Source organism: Camarhynchus parvulus, chromosome 2 (assembly GCF_901933205.1).
Source record: "Camarhynchus parvulus chromosome 2, STF_HiC, whole genome shotgun sequence".
NCBI lineage: Eukaryota > Metazoa > Chordata > Aves > Passeriformes > Thraupidae > Camarhynchus > Camarhynchus parvulus.
The window spans coordinates 68,244,195-68,271,907 of NC_044572.1; the positions used below are offsets into that span (position 1 = coordinate 68,244,195).

Here is a 27,713-nt window from a genome sequence, read left to right on the forward strand (position 1 = left end):
TAAAATGGCTCTGTTTCAGAGGAAAACCATCTCACTGGTTATTTCTGACCAACCATCCTTTTTATCTCCCTTCTTGCCACCTCTGAGAACTAAACAGTGACACTGCTTCCCAGGAACCCAGCCCAAGTCTTATCAGTTCCTGACAGATCATGGATAGCTGACATGCCTTCTGCCTATGACTGCATGTGACCTTAGGGTTTAGAGAAAGTGAGATCAGAAGATAAGAACTAGAGAGTATTTACTCACTTATTTTTAACATAGTAAGGTCAACATTCTGTCAAAGCAGAAGTTTTGTTGAATTTTTAAGAAGGTTCAGTTTCATTATCAGTTTGGTTGGTTGTTAGTTTTCAGGCAATTGCCTAGAAGACGGTGACTGCTGTTGAAGACTTGACATTGCCAGATACATTTGTGTGTCAAGTCAAGAAGTGGGGATTACTCTATTTATGATCCTCATATCACAAAGAAGAAGGAAAATCCCTGGATTTGTGGGATTACAAGCAATGCTAAAGTGATCTCTTTTCAGGGATACTGACTGAAGACTGAGATTCAGCCAGAACTTTTTGCTTTTTTCTGAGTTCATTTATTCAGTCCAGTCATCTCAGGATAGCTTGCTTTTTAAAATGAACTTTCGAAATATTAAAAACCATGCAGAGACTAAGCACAAGGAATAAGAGAAGTAACAATGAATCTAGAGAAATGAGGATGAATAAACACCTTATGAGGATTTAGGCTTACTGAAAACCTGTCCCCATAAAGGCATTCCGTGGTATTTTATTAAACAATTGGCTGAAGAACTTTTTGGAATCACTTTTTGGAATAACTGGGTAAGAGAGGCAGGTCTGGCAACAGTATCAGGATTGCCTCTGTAGATCTGTGGAGAGGCAAAGGATATACTATAGACAAGGGTAAATGTTTAAGAGAGAAGTGGATTTCCTCTCACTGCTCTTTAATTTTGGTATGTTATATTCTTCCAGTCTAATTTTTGTTCTTTCACTGTAAAACATTGCATGCATGCAATAAAAGTTTAATATGGGAAAACAGTGCAGGCTGAAGTAGGCATCCTGAAGAGAGTCACAAAACTTGAAATTAAAACAGAGGATCACCCTTCCCATTCAGAAGAATGAGGATGTTTAACGCTTCCTATTCAGAAAAATGTCAGCTACTAAGTTAGATATACTTGCATTACTTGCATCTGTATTGCCTAATAGAATAATTGCATATTAACTCCCCATGCACAGTACTTTTCCAGGGCTCTTTGAAAAAAGGTCAGAAATAATGTTATTCCTGTTTTTCAGATAAAGGAACTGAGTTACGGGGAAGTAAATTGACAAACTCAGGCTTCCAGCAAATTGACCACAATGCCTCCCAGTTATCCTGGACCTCTTAGCACAACACAGATCCCTGCAGTTGTTATGGGTATTTTTACTTTTTATCCTTCTTGCCAGAGTCTCTGATAACTTTCATTTTGAGGATACAAAGTGTTTAGCAGTCATTATGGGAAGCTGTGATTCATACTGTTTGGAACCCATTTATATTTTGTGTGGCATGAGAATAAAGTAAATTACACCATGGAGAGCTTTGCCAATGAAATATTAAAGCCAGTATCTGAGATAAAGCTCACTGCTGTGCTTTTCAGCAGTAGGGAGGGAGAAATGAGAAGGGGCAGCACATTAAATCTGATGGCTATTCTTCCTGGCTTCACAGAGAAACTGCTCTGATGTTTTGGAGGCTGATGATGACATGATACAGCCCCCAAACTCTGTTGAGCCTCAGGGAGGGAGAAGTTCAGAAATGGTTTTCCATCTTTTGATGTACCCAAACTTAACTTCTGTTGTTTTTCAGGCGTGCCATGGGCTTCTGTGGGAACAGCATCAGCTTTTGATCAGGCTGGTCCTGATCCCTGTGTGTGCACTGGTCTGACCCCACAGGGAGTGGGTTTGTGATTCTTCAGGATTCTACAGGGCTCATTCTCTGAATTACTTCGGTCTTGGGTCAGACAGGTGCCAAGGGCTGCCTAAGGAAAGGGGAACAGAGGTGCTGTCAAGGGTAGCACGAGGATGCCAATGTTTGATTGCAACTGGAGGTTGTGAAATTGTTCCCTTGGAGTTTGCTTGTACTGGCAACCACTGAAACTAGGTAAGAGTCCCCTGTCACTAATCTATCCATTACAGAGATCATCAATCCACTATTTCATACCAGGCCTTGCTGCCCATTGGCTTTACCATGTTCTCCATCTTTCACCCTTTCACTGGACTGTGCTAGACTAGAGATGCCCCTGACCTGCTCAGTCCTACCAAGGTGTGCCTAAAAAAATGACATCTTCATTTTTTACACACACCTACCACTGACACAGGTATAAATGCACAGGGAATCTGATGATGGCCACACAGCAGCATCCTCCTTTGTCTTACATTTGAGCCACTAAGTATTTCAGGTTTTTTAGGTAGTGTTACTGCACTGGTTATTGGGAGAGACCTTATGCAGTAGTATCCTGTCTCTACATATTTGTCTCCTGTCTATCCCCTATCAAATTAACTCTTGGGATAAAATTTCCCTCACTAACCACCAGATCCCCATCACTACACCTCTAAAAAACACATCCCCATGGGTAGAGTGAGGTGACTCTATCATGTCACGCTGAACTGTGCATTAGGGAGCAAAGCATGAGGGTGGAAGTAGTGAGCATGGCTTTGAAGCCGGGCCTGCCACGGCTCAGCAAAAAGCATCTTTCCCTGCTTGAGGAAGATGGTTGGACCAGGCAGCCTCCAGAAGTGTCTTCCCATCTCAGTCACTATGATCTGGCGATGTTTGCGTCAAACTATTTACTCTCTCCCGTGTGTCCGTCTGTTTGAGTTAAGGACGCGAATGTCCTTTGTCTACCCGCGATGCCAGCTTGCCCGCAGCGTGGTTGGGATGACAGAGCCGGAGCCACACAGGTGCCCTGACAGGGCACAGACGGCACACCGGGGAGGCTCAGCTCAGCGGCACGGCTGGGCAGCGGCACATCGGAGCGGCACGGCCTGGGAGCGGGCAGCTGCGACAGCAGCCCCCGGTGCCCAAGGCCTGGTGCCTCCTGCCAGAGTCCGTCCATAGCCGAAACCAAACGGGTTTCGGGATGGCAGAGGCGGGCGGGCAGCACCTGCCCACTCCCGCACCACATGCCGCAGCCCTGCCCTGCTTGGGCGCACTGGCGGCGGGCGGTCCGTGCCGCGGAGCGACCCACAGGAGCCAGAGCTGCCGCCGCAGCCCCTCAGTCACCGCGGCCGGTGCTTATTCATCCTGCCCGGAACGCCCGCCGGGCCCCGCCGGCCGCGGCAGGTGGGGCAGGTCTGCGGCGCGGGGGTCGCTGGGACACGTAGTTCCTTGGGGCAGGCGGCGGCGGCGCGGCGCGGCGGCGCGGACTACAAGCCCCAGGGCAGCCCGCGGGGCCAGCACCGCGCGTGAGGCGGTGGCGGCGGCGGCGGGAGGTGGTTCCTGGCAGCGCGGCCCCGCGGCTCTCGCCGCTCCCGGGGCGGCCGAGCGGAAACCCGCCCCCAGCCGCCCGGCATCCAGGAGGGCGACGGCCGCGGTCAGGGCGAGAGGGATGAGCCTCGCCCTGTCCGACAGCGGCGAGCAGCGGCCGCCCTTAATTAGCCATTAGCCCGTCCCCAGTCCCCCTTCGGCAAGCACTGTCCCATGAACGCCGACCCGCCGCTGGCAGCAGCGGCCGACGGCTTCTCCCGCGGTGCTGGCGTGCGGGTCGCTTAAGCCATGGGGAATGGGATGAACAAGGTAACCCCGCTCGTCGTTGTCGCCGTGCGCGAGTGCATGTGTGCGGGCCAGCGCAGCGGGGCCGGGTGTCCCTCCCCACCTCGGGGCTGGCGGGGTGCCGCGGCGCCCCCGCCTTTGTCTCGCCCCTGCGCCGCGGGCACCCGCTCCCGGGACAAAGGCCAGGGCAAGAGGGCTTTTCCCTTGGGTTTTGGGGGTTCCCCGCCTCGGGGCGAGGGCGGAGGGACGGAGACCGCGGCCGCGCCGCTCCCTCGGGGCGCGCCGCCCTCTCCTCCCCAGCCGCAGCGCGGGCGGGAGGGCGGGAGGGGGGCCCTGGTTTCGGTGAGATGCCTGGGCTTCCCCTTCGCGGGCGAAGCGAGTTCCCGGCGGTCGGCGAGGGCTGCCGTGCCCCCGGCGCCGGGCTTCAGTGCCCTCTCTGTGTTCCCCAGCCCCGGGGGTGCCGTGGGGCAGAGCCGGCCGCCCCTGAGGCGCGGCAGGAGCCGGGGCGCGGGGCTGTCAGCGGGCGCCGCACTGAGCCGGGTCACCTGGGCACAGCCCGCTCCGCTCCCGGGCCGAGGAGCAGCCGCTGGACATGGGCTGGGCCCGCCCGGTGCCGGTGGGACCGGAAAGCGCTCGGCCCCAGTGGAGATCGCAGTGAGGAAGAGGAAGGAAGATGGATCTGTTTTGCAAAGGGTGTTGGCCTTTTGGCAGTAGGGGGCTTATTGTACGCACCGATTCTCCTGGCATGTCATGGTGGTTACCTAGGGGCCACTGTGATTTTTCTCAGTATCTCCACCTCTGTTTAAAACCCAGGTTTGAAAGTGTGGTGGTAACTAGCCTTTTATATATAGCTTACTATGAGGAACAGAAGTTGAGTCATCTCCTCTGTCTTACATCCTGCTTTGAGTGCTTTGGGAGTAGCTTTGCTGTGTGGCCTCTGACAAAGCAGAGGAGAACAGCTAGAAATAGCTCCTCACATTTTGTCCCAGTCTGTCATCCTTGCCCCTAGAAGGATCATCAGATTGATGAACACGCAGAGTGCTTACTGTGCCACCTGGAAGGGGAAGCCTTTCCATCCTATGGGTAGAGACATTGAAATATAAACCTTTGGCAAGGAAAAGATCTGGCTGCTGAGGAATCGAGTTAGTGCATAGGAGATAGAACCTCCCTTGGTCCTTTTCTCAGTTTTTGCTTTCAAAGTCTGGGAATAATGCTGTGATATTAGCCATTCATTGATAATAGCCTTCTAGAAATGGCCAGTTAGGAAAAAATGCAGCTAGAGAAACTCCTTTTAGGCCTCTGGTATATTTGTAGTAGTTTTCTTGGAATGCTTGAAAGTTTCAGAACGTCTGGAGGGATGCAATATGGGATGCTTAAATTGCAGTCTGGGGAGAAAAAAAAATAAAACCAAAAGGACAACTCTCAGCCCTTTGAAGCTGCATTACATTTTACTGTGGTACTATGTGGGTAGGAATTGGCGATCTGTGACTGGCCAGTTTGGTCATTTTAATTCTGTTAAATGTTGCCCTGACATGTACCACTTGGTGCTTTCAGGACAAGCATAATACTACTTGGATTTTTCTCCCCTTTCTTACAGCTGTATCCAAGAGGTTGAGCTGTTCAGCAGTTTGGGAAGGGCTGGCTCTTTTAAGGAGGCTACAGTCATGCTGGGTACTGGCCATCATATATTTGTAGGGGTCCCACATGTTGGTCTGGAACTTGTCACCTTCCAAATGTGCCCCTGGATCATCTCTTCCTCCCGATCTCGTGCGTCGGTGAAGCTGGAGGGGCAAGGGGAAGCATGGAGCCATCAGTGTAGATGTAGGTGGTATTTGCTTGACTCAGTGTAGTCAGTCAGTACAAATTGCCTTAGTTTCCAGCTGAAGTGGTTTTCTTGTGGTAGAGCTGTATACAGATGGTAGGAAAAAATAATCAGCTTATTTGATGATGGATTATTTCATTTAAGGAGTTCCTTTGTACAGATGCCAAGGGAAGAGGATTAATGATGGCCTGGAGTGGGTGTGGTAAGAAAGAGCTCCAGGGACTGCTACAGCCTCTGGATGCTGATCCTTTCTCAATGGCATGGTCCCCTCTTTATTTTTCTGTCCCATTATACTGATGTATTTCATAGCAAATAGCAATTGCACGTGACTGTATGTGGCCATTAGAGTGATAAGGGCTGGAGGCCTGACATTCTTTTTAGGTGAGGTTTATCTTGCTTTGCTAATTTTCTCTGTAAAATTAGCCTGGCCTAGTTTTTTTTCTAAAGCCCATCCTAGCCTTCTGACATTTCCCAAATTAAACTGAAAGCATTTGTTCATAAATACCTTTTTTATTAAGTTCAGAAAAGGAGAATCAGCTTGTGAATGTGCATTGACCTGCCTAGTATTAATTTTCAGTATTCACCTTTTTTTCTTGTATTTTTAAGATGTATATTTTACAGAATGAGTAATGGGGTCTGACCTAGGAAATTGTCTCAGCAGTCTGATTTGTGTTCATGGTTAATGTCTAACTTTGACTTGTATTCAAAGTTCAAGTTGAAGTCTGTGGTTGAAATGTAAAGATGTTTTCCAGGAGCTGAAGTCTAGCGGCTGAGATGGTGACCAGATTTGACTATCTGTGAACAGGATCTTGGTGAAGAGCTCTTCCTGGAGTTTAGTTGTTGTTTAGAGCCGTTAAAGTTAACTGACAGTTATTCATGTAAACTCTTCAGAAGATTCGAGTATTATCTCTGCAAAAAGGGCAGATAAGCCCTGTTTGTTGTAGGCGTGGATTAATGAGAAATTTAAACCAGTGTGGCTAGTTACAACTGAGGTAGCTAATTTTATGGAAGTCAGAGAAGCTGTGACAATTCATGTCAGCAGCAAATCCCCCTCACTGATGTGTGCCACTCTCGTGTACTACTGGACAAAGGTAGGCTTGTCTTCTCCTTTTGCAGTGCCGTGACATCCCTGAGAAAGCCCTGTGGACTTCTCCGGAGTGCCCATCAGTACTAACACAACCAGAAGCAGTGTTAGACAAGAGTTAGATGCTTTATTATAAGTGTTTGTTGATAGAGGAAACAGCAGCAAAGTAGCCCTTTAAGCCATTTTCCAGAGAGGTGTGTTGTCAGAGAGGACTGACAGAAGCATTAGTAACTACTGTCTGTTCCAGGGCTCAGTCTTTGTGCAAGGTGGAGAACATGAGCTGCTCTCATGTGAGGTACAAACTAGGACAGACGTTGGTGTCCTGGTCCTTTGGCTGTGCATTCTTTACATTGGTTACTTGGTCTGTGGTCATTTTCTCAATGTTTCGGATGATATAAAGAGGCTACTGTTTTTATTCATACAGCAGTGGTTGAGAAAACAACCACCTTATTTTTCTACTCTTCTGACTCCCACCCCTTCTCTCTCACATGCCCCTAGCTGCCATCAGCCTTCATTTTGCACAGCCCGGAGTTGCAGTTACTGAAGGCAGTGTGAGATGACACAGCTGAAAGTTCCCAGCCATAGTTGAGTGCTGAAGTATTAGTCAGCATGACATAAAGATTCACTTCTTTTCAGGTAGCTTTCACCCATAGTAATGCTTCTTGCTTCTAGAATGACTAGTACAACAGGGATAGCATCTGTCCTTGGTTGCACAGTGTCCTAATTACCTGTCTATCATACAGCATTGCTTCTTGATGCACAAATGCAGACTTCTGGATTTTTCTTCCTTTGCCAACAAGAAACCTCATTTCTGCAACCTCCCAGTGTTTCTCACTATCTTTAATTTCTAATGTCAAAGCTTAATGACTGTGAATTGAAATTAGGCTTTTATTCTCTCTTGAGAATGCACATTTGATGCAGAAATAATGTCCTGGAGTCTAAAATGCTATAGTCTACAGCAGTAGTGGTGTGATGGAAGATTTGTGCTGCAGTTAGGAAATACCAGACAGCTATTTTAAAATAACAGAAAGCCTTTAAAATTTTTTAAAAATTTTTTACACTGAAGTTGAGGGAGCTCACTGGGGTAATCTTGTTAGTGAAATTCATTCATAACTTGAGTCCCTTTTGCTTTAGAACATGATTTTGTTTGCAAAATTTACCCTCTTTGGCAGTGACTCTTCAGTACTGTCCTATCTGGAACAGCTTCAGGCTTCTTTTTCCTAGCCTGGGACGCAGCATTAGAGCTGCACTTCTAGCAATGTCATCAAGAGTGCCTGAAATACTGAATTGTCCCTTGAAACCATGAATCTTGTGCACATGGAAGGAGACAGCAGGATGTTGTAAAGCTTCTTTACCCTACACGATACCCTGGCATTGGAAACTGGCCTGGGCATTTTTGCTGTCTTTGTAAGAATGTTGAATTTGTACAAATGAAGAGGGAAGGAAAAGGGAGAAAGCTGTCTGAGCTTATCTTTGCAAAATGTACAGGTGCCCATTTGTACAAGACTAAAGAACTGTTTTCTTGATGAACCAGTGCTGTCAATCAGCCCTTAATTTTCAAGCAAGGGTCTACAAGCAATCAGGTACAGCAAGGGTCATGGAGAAGCTGTCTTTTTGTATGGGGGTAATTGAGCCCTGTGTTTAGAGCTGGTGTGACCCAGCAGGCAGAGTCATCACCCAGCAAAGCCTTAAGGGAGGAATGTTTGCACAAACCAAAGCTGCAAGGAGTGCAAGAGGTGCTGCAGACTTTCTGTTTCCCGCAAGGCTCGATAAATAACAGCGAACATGATGCTTTGACCAGATGAAAGCCATGAAGTTAGGGCAGGTCAGAAGCTGTTTTACAGCCTCTTCTGCTGGCCCTGCTAACCTGTGCATGGTGAGCTGGGTCACCTTTCAGCAGGAGGGCTGCAGTGAAACCGAGTCTGTGGCAATGATCCCTGATGAAAAGTCCTTCATGACTTTCCTAAATGGATGGAGTTTTCCCTTTAAATAGCTGTGCCTGAGAGGCTGTTGCTGCTGTTGTGGTGACACTGGGATGTTGCTAAGGCTATAGGAAGTCACTACTGATATATCTGTATTGGTGGTATTCTATGCATGGACTGAAGAAAAATGGATTGTATGGTTTCACCACCACAGTTCTGATCTCCTCAAAGGATGTGGGTGTGGGTCAGGGACTTCAGGTGGCAGAGAACAAAAGTCTTGGCCAGCAGTTTGGTGTGCCTGGCAGTTTTTGATGTCTGTACTGCTGTTCCCAAGTTTGGGAGGGTTATGAGAGGGTAGGAGAGGTAGCACTAGTGTCACCTGCCTCTGTGTCTGTGCATGCACGTGCCCTCAAGCACGTGCTGGTCCTTGGGCAGACCTTGATACTCCCCAAATACCTGGTACTTGTTATGGAAAGAGATTGAAGTTGAAGAATGTCCTGTAGCTGATGCCTGTGCAGGCATCCAAGAGTGTGGGGTGAAGGGGTAGATCTGGGAAAGAAATGTGCATTTCACAGACTTTCAGCAGTTCCCTTGCTATGTGAGCACGCAAGTCTCTGTTTGCAGTGATTTTCTCTAAGAGCTCCACCGGTGCTGCAGACTTGCATGGCCTTTGCACTTCAAAAGCCTCGAAGGATGTCATTTTGCAGGGCTTTGTCCAGCTTCCTTAGCAACTTTAGGCAAATCACCTTTGCTGTGTGAAGTTTCATCATTAGTTCCATGAGGGTTGATGTTACCCTGCTGCGGGGGGCAGGGGAGGGCTGTGTTGTGAGGCTGCTTCATAATTTGTAAACTACATTTGCTGTCCTTGGAGAGCCTCCATTAAGTGAAAGAATCCCCACAATTAACAACCTCCTTCTGCCAAGGAATGCTGTCAAAGCTCAGCATGCCTAGAGCTATCTGGTCTGAGAAGGTTGCAAAAGTTGTCAGAATGTTTTAGATTGCATTTCACAATAGTCTGCTAAAGTAGTATGTTCCATCCTGTATGCAAATTGAACTTTGTCAAATTGTCTTACCACAAGATATCTATATTTGATACTATATTTCTTTCTCACAGATTCTGCCTGGCTTGTTCATTGGCAACTTTAAAGGTAAGATTAGTTTTATTATTATCTGTAGGATTACTTAGCAGGGGTCCTAAGGTATTCTTTTGCAGGCACTCAGAATTCTCTGGCATCTCTGTAGCTTTTTAACCCCATCTTGCTTGATGTCTGGATTCACGTGGTAGCACTTAAAGAAGAACTCGTTTGCTCTCTTACCTGTGTGCCGTGCTGCAAGTACTTTTCTCGAAGTAAAATGAACACCATCTCCTTGGAGCATGCTTCAGCTGGAATTCCTAAACATTGGCCTGCCTTAAATGATTCCCGTGCTTGGCAAGCAAGCCTGTGAGCCAGGCAGATCCTTTGTAAGGCTTATTGCAAGTCCTCCTTATAAGTAAAGGCTTACTATACCTCCTGCTCATTGCTTTCATTATTTTGGTTATTTATAACAACCGCTAAAGAGTTCTGTTGTCACCGCTTGTGAGACTGATATGTCTGCTGCTTGTAGCCTGACCACTGATACTCACACTGTCTCTGTTGCAGATGTAAGTTTCTATGGATTTTTTTCCTTCATGCATGAGGTTTATTTTTTGTGTACAGGAAAACAGACACATTTAGAAATCACAGGAAACCTTATGCAGACATCCAAATAAATGACCTGTTCTCAAAACACTCTCTTAGCAGCAGTTCTGGCTGACTCTCCCTACTCAGAAGTAAACCACTTGATAGATGTAGACCCCATATTTCCTATGCTTGGGTAAAACAGCAAAGCAGGGCTCACAGGGGCTCCTGCAATAGATATCCTTCCTGGGCTGTCTGATACCACACCCAGTCTGTTAAGGCTGGCAACATCTACTACACTGGATTTAGATGGGGCTGCACCTTCTCTCTGCCTCATGTCCACTCTTCCTTCCATGCCTCCCCATCCCAAAACCTGAGTTCAGTGGTTTTTGGCTGATTTACCTGCTTCTGGATCTGCTGACCCATACTGTGGATCCAGTGCTTGCTGCCCCTTGGGACATGGAGCTGATAAGTTTGGAAGGCAGCCCAGAGGTACACATGAGGTTAAAAGCTGCCTTTTGCCACACCATAAACACAAGTACAATGGCTACTGTGTGAGGGAGTTAATTGTGCCATGGTAAGGAAAATGAGAAGATAGAGGTGATTTCATGCTGTTAATGAAAGGAGAAAAAAAAAAATATAGGATAAAAGAAAATAAGGCCAAGAGGGTAGTTTTGAAAGCCCTTTGGATGGACCACTGCATGGTCTGATGAAAAATTTAAAACTTGGTCGCAGCCATGTTGCTTCCTCTTTTTGTTTTCTTTTCTCTTCCTGAAGTAATTCAGGCAAGGGGTGGAATTGGGAAGATGTTGGATAGTGGAGTCCTTTAGGTTTCAGGTAGGGTGGGCAGGATAAGCCTTGGTAAGGTGGCTCCCAATCAGTCCCTCTCACCATGGCCATCTCACTGGTAAGCCCTTGCCCAGGGGAGTGAAACTCAGCAGGATCATCTGTTTGCTGGTGCATCTCTGTTTTCAGAGCAGAAGACTTGGCCAGGGTTGCAGAGTGAGTCAGCATCTCTGCCCACACCAGGCCTGTGGCCCTGTCCCTCCCCGTGTGCCTTGGGAATGGCCCTGGAATTGCAGGGCAGGTCACACCCACGTGGAGAGCAGAGGTGTGCAGGTGGAGGTGCTGTGGCTGGGAAGTGTCTCTTGGAACCTCAGTGAAAAAGAAGCAGAGGGTAGAATGCCTCTGCTTACCTCCAGAAAAGAGAGGAAAGACAAGTTGACTTTAACCCCAGTGCTTGTTTTATGGAGTCTGTTTTTAAATTAATTAAAAAACACAAACAAAAATGTCCGTTTATTTACTGCTATGACCTTTGCTTATATTGCATTTAATTATTACACTCTACTCTCACAAGTACCTGTTATAATCTCAGAGAAGCTGCCATACCTGCAGAGGAAAAGTTAGGTGTTGCAGTACTTCGCTAATACGAGAGCATGCTTTTACAATTGCTACCCTTTTCTGCATTCCTTGTCCCTCAACATCCCCTTGCCTCACTGCTTAGGAGCAGTTGCAGCAAGCTCTCTGTGTGGTGAAGTCATCCCACTTAGGAACAGGTTGTTGGTTAATTACCAGTGTATTTTTCTGGAGGAGTTTGATCCTGGTGTTCTTGGGGCGTCTTCTGATTTGTGAGACTTTTCAAAAAAAAGTGACTAGTGAGCGTTACAAATGTGCTACAGACGGGATCACTGACTGAGAAATACTCAGCAGCATGTGCAGTTGGGATTGGTCAGAGTATCCTGATTTGGGCAGCTGAAATGACTAGCTACTCATAAAGGCAGGGGTTTACAAAATTATTTCCTGTAACGCATTTTTGATCAGTCTCCCATTCTTCAGTTTAAGATTGATAGCTTGAAATTGGTTAAAGTTGCATCTTGTCAGTAAGAGGAGGAAACACTGAATCCCGGGTGTTGTGCATCTTGCCCAGACACGTGGCTGAGAATTTGAAGCACTCTCTGTGCATCTTGCCCAGACACAGGGCTGAGAATTCGAGGCACTGTCTGAGTCCCCTAGCTGGGGTAGAAAGGAGGCAGCTTCTCCTGAAGTTGAGTCAGGGGAATGTCTGTAAATCGCTCTGATCTGCCCTCTGGAGGATAGACTTTCCCCAGTGGCTCCTCAGGGAGCCTGGGCATGCATAGTTTCCAGAGCTCAATCAAAGTACCATCCTACTCACACTCCTGTCTCGTTGCTGCATGGGAGACCTCTGGGAACACTGGCAGGCTGGGGAAAGGCACAGTTCTTCCAGATGGCTGCCTTTCTGCTGAGTGAAAGTAGGATGTTTGAGATGTTAAACACTAATTCTGGAGGGCTGTTGTCTGGAAAAGGCATTCAGGAATTGCTCTGATTGGGGAATTATTGTTCACCATTCAGCTGTATTTCTGCTTTTAGACCTAGTAAACTTAAATACAGTCTATGACAGAGCAGTGCAAATTCTGCATTTGACTGGGAGATAAACCGAGGCCCAGAAACAACTTGTGAGATCAACCTGTGGCAGAAATGGAGCTGAGCTTGCTGTTTCTGCTTTGTTTGGTGCTGCACAAACCTCTAAGCACATAGACTTGAGAGAGGCTTTAATAATCACCTTAAGGGTCTTTAGAATAGAAAGTTACATGTAGTGCTGATTATGGAAAGCACTGAAGTATCTCCTGAAATCCCCCTAAGTCAACAGAGCTTGAGTATGTCTCTGAAAACCTTTCCTGAATAAGCGCAGATCTTGGCATGTGTTCAAGTGCTTTTTATCTTACAGGCTCTATAAGCATGATTCAGCTCATCAGTAGCACATGAAAAGTGTGGTATGCTCCTGAGAGGTTTTTGCCTGATTTGAGATTGCACAGCTAGAGGGCAGAAAAATTCAAGGAGAACCATAGATGTCCATATAAAATACAAGACTGAGTCTGGTCTGAAAGCCCAGAAGGAAACAGCACTTGAGATTTTTCTGTGATAGTGAAGTAGTTATTTCCTGCAAATGGCAGAGTAGCAGGCTAAGAGAGAAAAATGAGGGAAAAGAAAGAGGAAGTTAACTCCTCTTTCTGCCTCTGGTTTTGGAGAAGATTTGTTTTGTTTCATTTGTACCTTACAGATGAAATGCAGTCCTCTCAAAAGACAAAGAATTTATTGTGGGACTGCATGTCCACTTGTCTTCTTCACTGGAAACCTGATGACCCTTGAAAGTCACATGTGCTCACAACAAAAATGGTTGCTTTGTTCCTTAAGGGATTGACAGGACAGCCTGGTTCTCTGCACAAATGGAAAACAAGATCTGTTTCTTCTGATGAGAGATTCTTAGTGGATCTTCAGTTTGCTTCCAAACCAAGAGGTGTGGCAGTAGCAGACACCAGAGAATCAAGAGTGTTTCTACCTTGAATATTAAAGAGCTTGTGTTCTTCTTTGTTTGTAATCATTCAAGGTTTTTTCCATGGAATATTTGGGGGCTTTTTAATTTGAAGGGGAAAGCCACAATATGAGGTTTAATTTCCCCAAAGAGTCCAGTGTTGCTGTGGATGGTCTGGAGAGTCTTGGGGAAGTTTCTGCCCTTCCCATTACTAAGTGTATAAAAAGGCAATGCCCACCAAGTAGTTATGCTGTGTTTCTAAAGTCACTTAATTCCTGCTCTCATCTGCTTACAATTTTTAAAGTTCCATTTCCTAAGGCTTTATATCAGATACTGAAAACAGGGGAGGATAGAGATATCATTTCCTTTTTTCAGCTTCACCTTTTAAAGGAAGACTATTGGTACTCCATTAAACAGAGTACTGACCTCTTTTCCCCACCTTTCTTGTTCCCTAGAAAGGTCCTTCTGAGAGGATGGGACAAAATATATTTCAGAACAAAGTGTGGAGACAGGAGAGGTGGAGTTTTTGTTCATGTACACAGTTTGTGTGTGTCTGTAACTACGCATAACTGGATTCAGGAACAAAGCTTTCCTGATGGGAAACCATTCTCAGTAATAGCTCTTAGTGCTCTGAACCACTGCAGAGGATGCTCTCCTTTAGGTGGCTGTCTCTCTATCTAGCTCTCTCCAAAGCAGAAGAGAAAGTGTAGACATACATTTGCTTTATATAATAAAAACAAAAAGATCTGATGATGATGAAATTGTCTCTATACATCTGCAGATTGAGACTTAATACTGCTGTACATGCTGGGCTGACTTGCCTTGTCTGAGAGGAAGTCCTTACCCCTCACCTTGCATTTCTGTGGAGGCACTAAAATACTGAAGAAAGAGAGGATGGTTGTAGGTACATCTGAGACTTCACCACTGCACTATTGGAGTTGTTCAGTCATTGATGTGCCTTAACTGCAGTGGTTGGAGCTGTGTCTCTCTTTTGCTGACGGGGATGGAAGCACACTGCGCTAGGTGATTTTCTCCCCAGCACACAGTAAGGCTTCCCACAGCTGCAGGGAGACAAATTCTGAGGCCCCAGTCCTATTTTGATGACTTTGGCATTGGTTTTGTATATAAGTGTTTGTAGCTCTCTGCATGAGTAGAGGTCAAGCTTGGAGTCATGGTATGAAACTGAGGGAAAAAAGGCTAAATGTGGGAGGGAGAGAGGAAGACTTCCCCAGTGTGAATTGTGTCATTTTGTGTGAAGAGAGAATTTCCCAAAGGCTTTACTCAAAAGTCCACATCTACATTAGCTGAGAAGCATTTTGCTGTATGGCACAGAATGTTAGGTAAGCTGTTGTTGAAGAATAACACCTCATTTGAGGTACCCTTTAGAGGATGCACAGGAGGGGGCTGTGGTAGGTAGGTTTAATCATAACATTTGAAAATGGGGTGTTTCACACTGTGATTTCAAAATGTGAGCTTGCATGTGCTTGTACAGCATTGTGCTACAGCAAAGAAGTTAGAATTGCTGTGGTGGTGGTGGTTCTTTTGGTTTTTGGTGGTTCTTTACATAACTTCTAAATTTTTTTTTGTTATTTATGGTACGAGACTGTGAGTGACAGGATATCTTATTTGTACTGCTGTTTAAATAGCCTTATCTGTAGTATCTGTAGAGACTTAAGGCAGGTGCTGGGGAACCAGGGGAATTTCCCCTTTGTAAACTGTTTGAAGTTTAGATCCAGAAGTAGCTGGGAAGCTTTTTCTCCTCTGCTTTAGTGAATTGAATGCTTATTTCCCAAATATACTAAGGACTTGCTGGCTACCTGGTGACGTAGGTCTGGGATGGCCATCCATTTCCAGCTTGTTTCTAGGAATATCTGAAATCTCAGTGTATAGTTTTGATTTGCTGAAATTCCTTTAGCCCAAGTCTCTGTTAACTGAAGATCTAAGGTATTTCAGTCTTTTTGTGTTGTACTATGTCCATTAGGCCTTTCAAACTGGCTCAAAGCAGTCAGCATTTAATTTGGATCATATCTTCTTTTAAAGCAGTTTGCCTTGTATGGCAAGACATTTCTTACCACGTAGGTCATACTGATAATTAGAGATTGGGGTCTCATTGTGCTAGGTGTACCTTAACACCATGAGTTCCAGCCAGCAGGCTCTGAAGTCTGCCCTTAGTCTTTGTAAGACAGAAAACTGATTTTTAGGGGCACTTAGGCTGATTTCTGGGCTTCCAAATCCTTGTCTGCTTAGGCATTCCCTAAGGATTTGAGACTGTCCTACAAACTGTTAAAAAAATCTGAAGGTCGGGTGGATTAGAGGACATCGCCTGGCAAGCATTAGCATTTCTTCTTTGAAATGTTTTCTCTGAGATTTTTAGGAAATTTTATTTGTTCTGTGAAGCTAGGCTTTAATTCTGTTTCAGATAGAATTTGTGTTAATTCTCTCCTGAAGGATTAAGCATCTGTGTTGATCATGCAGGCTTGAGCAGTAGTGAATAAAATCCTTGCAGTTTTAACTCTTTTCTTCATTTTATTAGCTGTAGAGAAGCTTTCATAATTGGATTAGGTTTAAATTTCATTGCTTGTTACTGTGCTCACTTGAATCTTGTCTATGGGGCAGTATAATTAAATGTCCAGCTCTTCTTTGTGATGTAGAGAAGGCATTGAAACTTTATAGTAAGTGGATAAGACGACCCAAGAGATGCTAATTGAACTCTTGCATGTACATAAAGAACGTACAGGTGATGCTATTATTTTTGTACCTAGAGAGAGCCAGTTCGAAACCTTTGTGGTCAGTGCTCTCTTTTTGTGTGCAACCAGGCTAATGTGAAAAGATTGTATGGGCAGGTTTCGAAGGCAGGTGTTCCCATCACAAAACCACTGCTGTACTTACCATGGTGTGCTGTGCCATTCTCAAGCAAGAAGGTCAAAAGTAGATGGGCACAAGCTAACTTTTACCTGTATTGGTGGTTCTTTCACGTTGTTTTTTGACTTGCTGATAGTTTAGTATGGGTAAAGTTGCACACTGATGACAGATAGTCTATTTTATCCTTTTTTCTCATAGAATCAAGCCCATGGTTTTGCCGTATCTAGCATCAAATTTTCAGTCACCTCAGTTTTCTTTCCAGTTTTGAATGTCTGAAACCCCTTGGTTACAGGTCTAGGAATCACCTTTTCACAATTGCATTTCCTTGCTGTAGCATTTTGCTTTTTTATACATTTGATATATTTATCACCTGTCTCTCTTTAGACTTAAAATTATCATTTGTATTGGCCGAATGCACATTTTTCTCTGCTGGTTCACAGAAAGTAAGAATCTTGTTATCATCATGGCTTGTCTGCAGAGACCTCAATTCAAGTGGTATGGTTGGCTTCCCTTCTCAGACCTGGATATCACAGGGTCTGTTTGCCAAGTGAAAATGTATTCCCTGAAGGGGGATTTGTGGGTAGAGAGGAGGTCATATATTTCTTGTACAGCTCTGAGTGTATGTTCAGATGGCCGTCACCTGCACACAGGCATGCACAGACTTACATTTCAGATGCAAAATACATGAAACTTCTGACTTGAGAACACATTCCTGAGTCACTTAAGCTTGGTCTTTATATAGTATATAATTTGTTTTGGAGTTAGAAGTGTGTCTTCCCGTTACCCACTCTGATGATTGTGTTCTAGAACAGCTGCATTTGAGGTTTTGCCTGACTTTATGCAGCTTCAAAAGGAAATGTATCAACAAAAAGTAACTTTTCAACATGCACAATGAAAATGCTATTTCAAGAGATTAAAAAAATTATCTTCCTTTTTTCCCTTTATCACAGATGCCCGAGATGTAGAGCAATTGAGTAAGAATAACATTACGCACATTCTTTCAATCCATGACAGTGCCCGCCCTATGCTTGAGGTAAGAGTTGTGGGGGACTCCACAGTAAATCATTCCTTTGCAGTTGACTGTCATAGTCATTTTTGGGTTAATTTTTTTTTTCTGTGCAATTGATGTTTTGAGACTGATTTTCTTGAAAGCTGTAGTTTTGAGATCCAGCCACAGGTTTTGTTGTTGCTGCTGTTATAACAACAAGAAATGTAACTGACAAGGGAAGAGAACTACACTGTCAATCTGTGTGACACAATAATGGGATTATGTTATTAATTTAATCGTAAAGGTAAGTTTTGTTCTGTGTGGAGTTTAAGCATCACATAAACAACATTCCTTCCCCAGTACTAACCCTTCTGTGTACTTGGGCCCCTTCCTTGAATCTTTATGGCAGATGGGTTTGCAGTCCTTTTCTATGTGAAATTGCCTTATTTAGGCTTGGAGTGTAGGAGGAACCAGTGATCCTCACATAATAGATCTAAAATAGCGGGGCATCTGTAGTGTCCAAAACTTTACATAAAGTATTATTCCAATTTTGAAAAAGGAAACTCAATGAAGACCCATATTTACTGTGTTATCTTGAGCAGGGAAGGAGCTGGGAACAGGATACAGGTCTCTTTTGTTGGAATGCTATGATTTCTTCTTTACACCAGCTTACCTTGGAGGAGAGTCTGCCTGGGCTTTGCTGCATCTTAAAATCCGGCTATTTGATTTATGTCAGGAATTATTATCCTCTAAAATTTGTTCATTCCTTCCCTGCATTCCACTTCTCATGAAATGTGGCAAAATTGTGGGTAAGGCAGTAGTTGGTGTTAGGCTTCATATGCTCCTGGGAATCTCTGCTTTTCTTTTTCTTCATGCGAAATGTCTCCAGTGATTTCAGTTCTGAAACTACAGAATTTCCACTTCTCACAGGCAAGTTAATAGGTAAGCCAAACAAGAGGTGTCCCCAGTAGTCACAGTCAACCCCAATATCAAGGTAATGGTGAACTCTGGGTTGACCTTGAATTTAAATCTGAAGCAGATTTATAAATGTGCTTCATAAAATAAAATGTGCTTTAGCTGTTGGCTTTGTTACACTGTCCATTTGACTTGTGTTGTGCCTGATGCTTGTTAAGTCTGAAACAGACTGAATTTCAAGAGTGCTTTTGGTTGAAGAGATAAACATTTGTGCTGAGTAAAGGAGATGTCATGTTGCCTCTAGGGTGCTGGTCTTTAAAGTGAATTGTTTTATCATGATTAGAAAACTAGGAAGACAGATCAGCTGCATGGTACAGATCAGCTGCAGCCTCAGGCCAGTGCTTCTGGTGGTGGTGGTAGTGGTGGTGGTAGTTTTGGCAGCCCACACACCACCTCCTTGCTTGTGGTGATGCATCTGTTTGTGAGGCTGCATGATAAATAGAACTTGGAGCTTTTGTGGTTTAAATATAACCAGGGCACCATTTCTTCCTCTAGTTACCACCACAAAAGTCATGAAGGATTATGTTTACCCAGCTCTGTTCCCAGTCTGGTTCACAGCAGTGTCTCAAAAGTAACAGTGGCACATGAACAAACACGTGAGCAATATAACTGGTTGAAGATGGACTTGCTTTAATCACCCCTGCTTCCAACTGTGCCTTCGATTTTCTCTGCATACAGTATAGTTCCTTTAAAACTCCTCCCCAGTTCCTAAAGTAGTGTAAGGATTTCAAATTCCATTTCTTTGGGACCTGACCTAATTTTGATTATTTTATCAGTCATGGTCTTACTGCGGTGATTGATTGTGACTGAATGCTTCTGTTTAGGAACGAGAGCCTAGAAACTTTTGCTAGGTTTGGTTACTTCCTTTGTTATTTACATCCATGTCAGGTTTTAGGTGGGTTTGTTTACAGTTTGTGTGTCCACATTGTGCTTGGGGATTGTTCTCATGTCCATTGAAATCAAATAGAAATGTTTTCCCTATGTATATCCCTCACCACCTTTCTACCCAAATTTCACTCGTGGAAAGTGATTACTTTTTGTTCAGAAATCATCTGATGTTATTCAGACTTCTAAATATGCAATTGCAGTGATAAGGAAATATCTTTTCCTTGAGATTCCATGTTTCATGTGTATGCATTTATGTGAATGCTGATCACCTGTAAAAAGCTGCCTTTGCTTCTGCAGTAGTTGCCTTTGTCTTTAACTAAGAATATTTTATCTCCAGAATTCCCTAGTCCTGTAGCTGTTGGAACCTGTAGGAAATTCTAGAAATAATTCATTAGACAAAGCTTTCTGTGCATGCTAAGGAAGGTAAGTGTTTTTAGAGATTGAAAAGACAGTACTGTATTAGTAGCATGTTATCAAAGAGAATTTGGTCTTTTCTGCCCATGTGTGGAACAAAGAATATGGATGCACACTTTAGCGCTCAGAAGTCACAAATTAACCACATCTTGCTTGTCAGATTTTGAAGTTTCATCACTGTTTTGATGCAATAATACATCTGAGTGGAGCACTTAAAGTGGTTTATCAGAAGTACTGATTCTATACACAGTGGGTCTTGTAGGTAGAGAATGAGAATGCCTAATCTCTCTTTGTCGTTCATAGTCAAAAATACAATACTCAAGAAATGGAAACAAACATCAGTCTATGCGATGAACACCAACTTACTGTGGATTGTAAAACTGTTTTCTGCTGTAGTGACTCGAGGCATTGTCCCTCTCTGTGATGTTACACACTGTTTTTATCTGGTTGTTTGAAATGCTCACAGTACCTTTTAAAAAGTATGCTTTCCTGTGTGACTTAGGTATAGGTTACTTCAGTTCCTCCTAAGTTAGTAAGCTATTAGAAAATGATTGAAGAGTTTCACAACAAAGTATTATATTGGTTAGGTTACATGTGCCTACTGAGATATACTTTAAAAAAAGTTTTCTTATAGAAATTTGCTTTTGGACATTATCTCATTCACCATTTACAAACCCTTATGGATGTCTGATTCATGGTGGCTCATAATCAAAGTTTAGGAAGTCATGAGTACTTTCAAGCTGGAATAACAGGAAAAAGTAGGTATAAAATTAGTTGAATTCTAAGACTTCTTACACCTTTAGACATGGCTAGCTTGCATTAAGTGAAGACACAGAATTGTTTGTAAGACTTCAAGTGATTTACACTGGAAAAAAATTGCCAAAATCTGGCCTGAACTATCTTGCCATATTCCATATTCTTTAGTTCTTTTGCATAAAATGTTTCAAAGAAGTTTTTCCTCTAATAAAACTGACTTTGAAATATATTCAGAGAGCATTCTAAGGCTATTTTTCCAACGAAGTGTACCATTATTACGCAGGATCTTAAGCAATTTGGTGAGAATTTTGTAGTTTAAAGATGCATGTTTATATCTCCTGTGATACAAATATCTATTTCATGGAAGCCCTATGGGTAGCAGGTAGCATGTCCAAGAGAAAGGTGTGCATGCTGTATGGAGCCAGGTTTGTTATTTTTAGATGTAATGAGTGAGAGCAGTGTCCAGCAGCACCATGTGTGCTCCCTCAGATGCACAGGGGCAGCAGCCTTGGTGAATCAAGTTGTTTCCTTCAGAGCGCTTTGGATGACTGCCCATGGGACATTCACAGATGTTTTATAAATCCACATAAGAGCCATGAACAGAGGAGAATAATTCATTTTCTTGCCACCTGCTTTTTCTATTCTATTTATCCATTAGTTTAAGTTTTAAAATTTCTATTCAGAATATGAGACACTGAAAGGTAGATGGGGAAATATGTCTCCGAGTCTGCTTTAGATAATGGCATGTCTGGCAGTGGCCTGTAGGATCCATCCAACAGGTTGTCTCATGTCTGGACTTCTGTAAGACCTTTGATATGGTACCCTGCAACATCCTTCTCTAAATTGGAGAGGTGAATGTCATGGCTGGACTGTCTGGTGGATGAGGAATTGCTTTTATGGTCATATCCAGAGGGTCAATAGCTCAATGTCCAGATGGAAGCCAGTCATGAGTGGTGCCCCTCAGGGGTCTGTATTGGAACCACTTCTGTTTAATGTCTTCATCAATGACATAGACAGAGGGATTGAGTGCACCCTCAGCACATTTGCAGATGACAAAAATTTTTGTTCCAGTTGCTCGAATTAAAGTATGTAAAGGTAAATCTTGTTAATCTTAACAGAAGAATATGGTCGCAGGTCCACTGAGGTGTTTGTCTCTGGATTTTCCAGGTGTTTAACCCTCTTCTGGGGTTTATATGGAGATGAATGTGGGCCCAAACTAAATAGACTGTTGATGTGGATTGTGCAGCAGCTTGAAAACAGCTGCATCTCATTCTGGAAAGTGTAGGCTGTGGTAGACAGTCATGTCCAAGAGGCTGAATTACAAGCATTCTTATTCATTCTGTCATCATTCCTCCCCACAACCACAGGTTTAAATGCTGGTAGAAGGAAGAATGCTTCCTCTGCTGCATTAGGCAGTGGTTGCTGTTTGCAAAGCAGGAAGGAGGACAGTGTGAGGCCTGGGAAAGGGAGGAGTACTGAGTTGTTCTTGTCAAACAGGTGCTCAGACCCAGTCCCAGGGAGGTGTCATCCCCAAAGAGAGGCAGGGATGGATGGGCATTCTGTGGGTCCCGTTTCTGTGTGGAAAGTCCATATCAGGACTGTATGTCATTGTGGCAGGCAAATGACATGTCTCAGATTCAGACTGGAAGGAAGCAAGACTTTGAGTGTGCAGGTTAGTAATTGCTGGAATATATTTCCAGAGGTAAAGGTGGGTTTTCTCATATGCTCCATTTTTGTGTGGAAGTTGATACAGGTGAGGCTGGGTTATAGCGGTCTTTACGCTCTGCATTTTAGAGCCAGAGCATTTCACAGTGCTCAGTCTGTCTGACACACTTTGAGGTGCCAGTTGTGGTGACTGTTGTGAGCATTGCAGACACCTGTCCATCAGTCAGGAAATGGACTGAAACCAGCAGCTTCTTTCTCACAGTCCACCACGCATTTGTCAGTTGCCAGTAATTTTGCTGCTGCTCTTGACCTGCACCAGAGATTTGATGTAGTAAATGTATGAATCCCATTACCAGCCACCTGTGATTGTGGAGTCCTTTGGCATTAATTTATTTATAGCATTATCATTGTCAGATTGACTCCTGCTGTGTCACAGGAAGCTTTAATGCTGCACTCATCTGGTAGACATTGTAATGATCACAGTGATATAGATTTTAAATCAACAAGAGTTCATGTGGGCATGCCTGTACTGTCCCCTGCCACAGAAGCTCTCAGTTGTTCCCTCAGTTAATGAAGAACTGCATTAAGATTAGCTTTTTGCATGTGTGCTGCCTCTGTATGCACCTCAGTTTTCTTTCTTTGTTTTCTGTGGCTTCAGAATATTTGTTTGGTTTTTATTTTCAGTATGTTGATTTTTCCCCCCTCATTCTGCAGAGTTGGCCAGAGCACCATAAGAGGACAGTTATCTATTTTTCCTTTGTATTCTGATGCCGTTAACAATATCGTCTTAATCTGGTACGTGCTGTCTCCAGAGCAGTGGTTTTCCCCTCTTTTTTCCTGAATTTGACTACCTAAATAGGTGTTGATATGGTGGGTGGGTGGAGGGATGGGGAAGGCAGAGAAAAGCTAGTTGCTGACTGAACTACTGTGTGTGGCTTTGAGCACCACAATATAAAAAAGGCATTGAGTTATTGGAGAGTGTCCAGAGAAGGGCCATGAGGATGGTGAAGGGCCTTGAAGGAAAGTCTTATGAGGAATAGCTGAGGTCACTTGTTCTGTTCAGCCTGGAGAAGAGGAGACTCAAGGGGAGACCTCATTGTGGTCTTCAGCATCCTCAGGAGGGGAAGTGGAGGGATAAGTACTGATCTCTTCACTCTCATGACCAGGACTGAAGGAAACAGCATGAAGCTGAGTCAGGGTAGGTTTAGGTTGGTTTTCAAGAAAAAGTTTTTCACCCAGAGGGTAGTTGGGCACTGGAACAGGAGCCCCAGGGAAGTAGGCACAGCACCAAACCTGTCAGAGTTCAAGAAGTGTTTGGACAACACTCTCAGGGAACATGGTGTGACTCTTGGGGTGTCCTGTGCAGGGCTGGGAGGTGAACCGAATGATCCTGGTTGGTCTCTTCCAACTTGGCACAATCTATGATTTTATAATCTCTTTTGTCCAGTCCAGCTTATGCAGCCAGCACAACTTAAATGAACTGTGTCTTTGGAAATAAAGAACTTCTCAGACAGGTTGTCTTATAAAGAATTTTAAATACTTTTTTCCTTTCAAATTCTAAAATTTTTATTCTAATAGAAATGGGGTTTCAATAACTTAGTCTGAAAGGGAACTGACACAACAGTTAAAAAGCTGTGTGATGATCTTTTAGAAAAATCTTTCATACTCCCTGAGTAAACAGTCAAATGCATTAATAGAATACAGGCAATGAAACGATGCTGTAACTGGAACAGAACCAGTAAGTGTGAGGAATAGAAGTTGTGGAAAAATGAGAATGCTGTGGAGAAGATGTATAACTTCTCTGCACAAGATTAATCACTGCTGAATGCTGTGATAGACCTGTTTCACAAGGTATTAAGGATGAGAAGCTTGCAACTGGGGAAATCACAAGAAGTGCTGAATCAAGATTATGAATTAAAAATAAAGTGTATGGCTGGCTGCTAAATTCAGACCTTTGGAAGAAAGTGCAGAGCTAAATGACTGAACACCTATCAAAAACTGAGAAATGTTTATAAGATAAATGGTCATAGCCTGAAGACCTGGTATAGATAATGGATTCATACCAGCTTGCATTAAGATATGGAATCTTGCTTCATATTTTTCAAGCCTGGCTGTAGGTTGTAAGTCTTAGTGCAGTTTTAACTGAGCTTGATAATCTTGCATGTTTACCTGTGATCGTTAGACTCTACATGTGTGTTTTTTCAAGAAAGCAAAGTTAGCTATTTTAGAAGAACTGAACTGGCAGCTGTGGCACAATGCAGGTAATCTGGTTAGCACAGTTTGTGGATTGCATTTTTGCAGCTATTTAGGTTCTAACTACAGAAACCTATAATATCTCCAGTTAGCACTTAATGTGATAACTTTGGCCATATCTCCTTTAAGTTTTCTAATTCTTTCCTTCTATTAAAAGTTTGGGGAAACTTCTTTCTCTCATGGCTACACTTTCTGGATTAATATTTTTATGTGTATGTATAAAAGGAAGTACCCTTAAAAAAAAGAAAGAAGAAATCCTGTGTTATGCTCCCAGTTTCCTCAGCTGATAACTTTGGAAGTGCTGAAAGCTGCTTTAGTCATTTGTTTTGTAGTCATAGATTCAGAGAATGGCTTGGGTTAGAAGGGAGTTTAGAGACCATCTCATTCCAACCCCCTGCTTTGGACAGGGACACCTTCCACTACACCAGATTGCTCAGAGCCCCGTCCAGCCCGGCCATGAGCACATCCAGGGATGGGGCATCCACAGCTTCTCTGAGCAACCTGTTCCAGTGTCTCACCCTCACAGTAAAGAATTTTTTCCTATAATCTAATCTAAACCTACTCTCTTTCAGTTTGAAATAATTTTCCCTTGTCCTATCAATACATGCTCTTGTAAAAAGTCCCTCTCCATTTTTCTTGTAGGCTCCCTTCATGGACTAGAAGGCCACTATTAGGATACCCCAAAGCTTTCTCTTTACCAGGCTGAACAATCCCATTTCTCTTAGCCTTTTCTTCTAGGAGAGGTGCTCCATGCCTTTAAACATCTCAGTAGCCCTCTTGTGGACTCTGTCCAGCAGATTCATGTGCTCCTTGTGTTGAGGGCCCCAGAGCTGCATGCAGGGTGGGGTCTCAGCAGAGCAGAGCAAAGGGGCAGAATCCGTTCCCTTGCCCTGCTGGCCACACTGCTTTGGATGCAGCTCAGGATGCTGCTGGCTTTCTGGGCAGTGCATGTGGCTCGGCTGTGTTGAGCCACCAGCACCCCCAAGTCCTTCTAGGCAGGGCTGCCCTTGATCTGTTCATCCTTCACTCTCTGAGGACTGTCCTCACATAGATAGTAGTCCAGAAAGCATTTGTCTGGACTCAAAGGCATATCACTGCTTCACATGAACTAACTAAAAAGGGAAATACTGGGAAACCAATCAGCTGTAATTTCTTTTTTTTTAAGCAAAACACAAAACATCGACATATGTTTATTCTGGAGAGATGCTGCTCAGGAAGTGAAAACAGCCAATCTGTTAAAACTGTATTGCAATATTGGATAGCATGCAGAAGTCTTGAACTGTAAAAGGCCTTTCATATTTGAAAATTGCATCTTGATGACATGGCAATTGAAGGCCCTGCTGGGTATCACTGGGCAACATGTGCAGGCTCTGTTGTCATTGAGATCCAACCCAAACACTTACAGGAACTGTTAAAGAGGGAGATGGCAAGACAACCTTCAAAATGAGAGGTGCTAATATCATATAGCAAGGTCATGGCTGTTGTATAAAGACCAGCTCTACAAATTAATAATTTAGTCAAGTTGGACTGTTGCATTGCCATCCGTAGCATTAAACTCATATATCACCAGTGTTAGAAGCTGTTTGATTTTCAGCCATTGTGTTAACTTCAAGAGAAAGTGTACAAGCACTTCTTCTAACAAAAACCCTTAACTTTCCTCTGTGATGTTTCACTGTCTTTTCATGGTAAAGGTTTCCCCTCATGAGGTGTTTCAGAAGACCATGCTGAGCAAAACAGCTACCATTTTTCTTTCAGGTGTAGCGGCACCAGATGATTCTAGTTTGAAGTAATGCCCTGTCTGGGGCATTGATTCTGCTTGTAAAGTTGGGAGCTCTGACTAATTTTTCAAATATTACCCCAGTGGCCCACTGAGAAGCCACCAACAGACTTGCACAAAGCAGCTTTTAAAGTGTGTCAGGCCAGGCCTTCATGATGGGGTCCCTCTGGCAGAGGCTGCTCTGGTGATGCACTAAATTAGTTGACAGTTTGACTTGCTCATCACACATGAGCTGTGTTGAGGGAAGCGTGTTCCTGTCATGGCAGGTGGCAGGGAGGAGAGGTTGAGGACTGCTTGGAGCTTTTAGTGGTGAGCTGTTTGCATGAGGGATGTTGAGACCAGTAAATATCTGGTGTTTCTGATTGCTTGGTTATGGTGTTAGCCAGAACAAGACAAGTGCTCTGACCTGCCTCTGCAGAGGACATGATGTGGAATGTGTTAACCCATGCTTCAAATCACAGAATCATAGAATGGTTTGGGTTGAAAGGGACCTTAAAAATCATCTAGTTCCAGCCCCCTGGCCATGGATGGGCAGGAACACTTTCCACTAGACCATCCAGTCTGCCCTTAAACATTTCCAGGGATGGTGAATCCACAGCTTCTCTGGGTAACCTGCTCTAGTGTCTCATCACCCTCACAGTAAAGAATTTATTTCTAGTATCTAATCTAAGCTTCCTCTCTCTCAGATTGAACCCATTGCTCTTTGTTCTGTCACTGAATGCCCTTGTAAAAAGTAAAGTGAGCTTATTCCAGAGATGTAGTGATCATGTTCCAGCATTCCCTTAAAGAAAGAGGCAGTTGTGATATATTGTTTTATTTTAGCACTCAGGGACCCACTTGAGGGTTCAGGGATAAGTGTGATTGGTAGTGCTCAGATATGCCTTGACATGCCTGGGAGCTTGAATAAATCATGTAGTCAAGATAAACTAACAAAGTCCTTCCTCTCAGATGAAGTCCTGTAAATACTGTTGGTGTGTCCTGAAGGAGATAAACCACAATTTAATAGAAAGTCATTAGTGTTTTCTCCCACTCTGCATTCTTTCATGAGACAGATTAGAAGGAGAATTCAGGGTTAGAATTAGAAATAATAACCACAGCTCTGTGCAATTAAAAAAATCCTTAAATTTTCAACATTTGCCTCTTTTAATTTTAGAGAGGAGAGATGGGGAAGGAGAGTTTTAACAGAACACTTTCTATTTGTGATTGGCACATTCCAGCCTTGAGGAGCTTTTCAGAAGTGTCACTGAGACTACTTCCTTAGATAACTATGAACCAGCATTGTAAAAAAATGCCATTGTATTATTCCTGATAGCAAGAACGAAACGTATGAATTCTATTGCAGAAGCATCCCATTTGCTGCTGTTCACATTGTTCATGTAATTGCAATTTTGTTTATAATATTTTTCAAAGCCAAACCTGAGTGTGTTGTTCGCTCAAGTCAATTAGTGGTTATTCTAGGCTGAAACACAAGTGCATTTTCTATGAGTCATTAATAAAATCAGCACTAATGGTGATTGCTACAGAAAGTAACTGAAAGGACAAACAAACGGTTGAACGGTTTTCAGTTTAGC

The 27,713-nt window shown here is 43.7% G+C and overlaps 1 protein-coding gene across 1 annotated transcript in view; it reads left to right on the forward strand.

Annotated features, from left to right (window-relative positions):
• Positions 1-3,464: 3,464 nt before the first annotated feature.
• DUSP22 (dual specificity phosphatase 22) overlaps positions 3,465-27,713 on the forward strand; it is a 43,538-nt gene continuing 19,289 nt past the window's right edge. Inside the window, exons 1-3 of the mRNA XM_030971819.1 lie at positions 3,465-3,771; positions 9,690-9,723; positions 17,377-17,459. Of these exons, the coding sequence (XP_030827679.1) occupies positions 3,751-3,771; positions 9,690-9,723; positions 17,377-17,459 (138 nt within the window). The 5' untranslated portion in view covers positions 3,465-3,750. The remainder of the gene's footprint in view (positions 3,772-9,689; positions 9,724-17,376; positions 17,460-27,713) is intronic.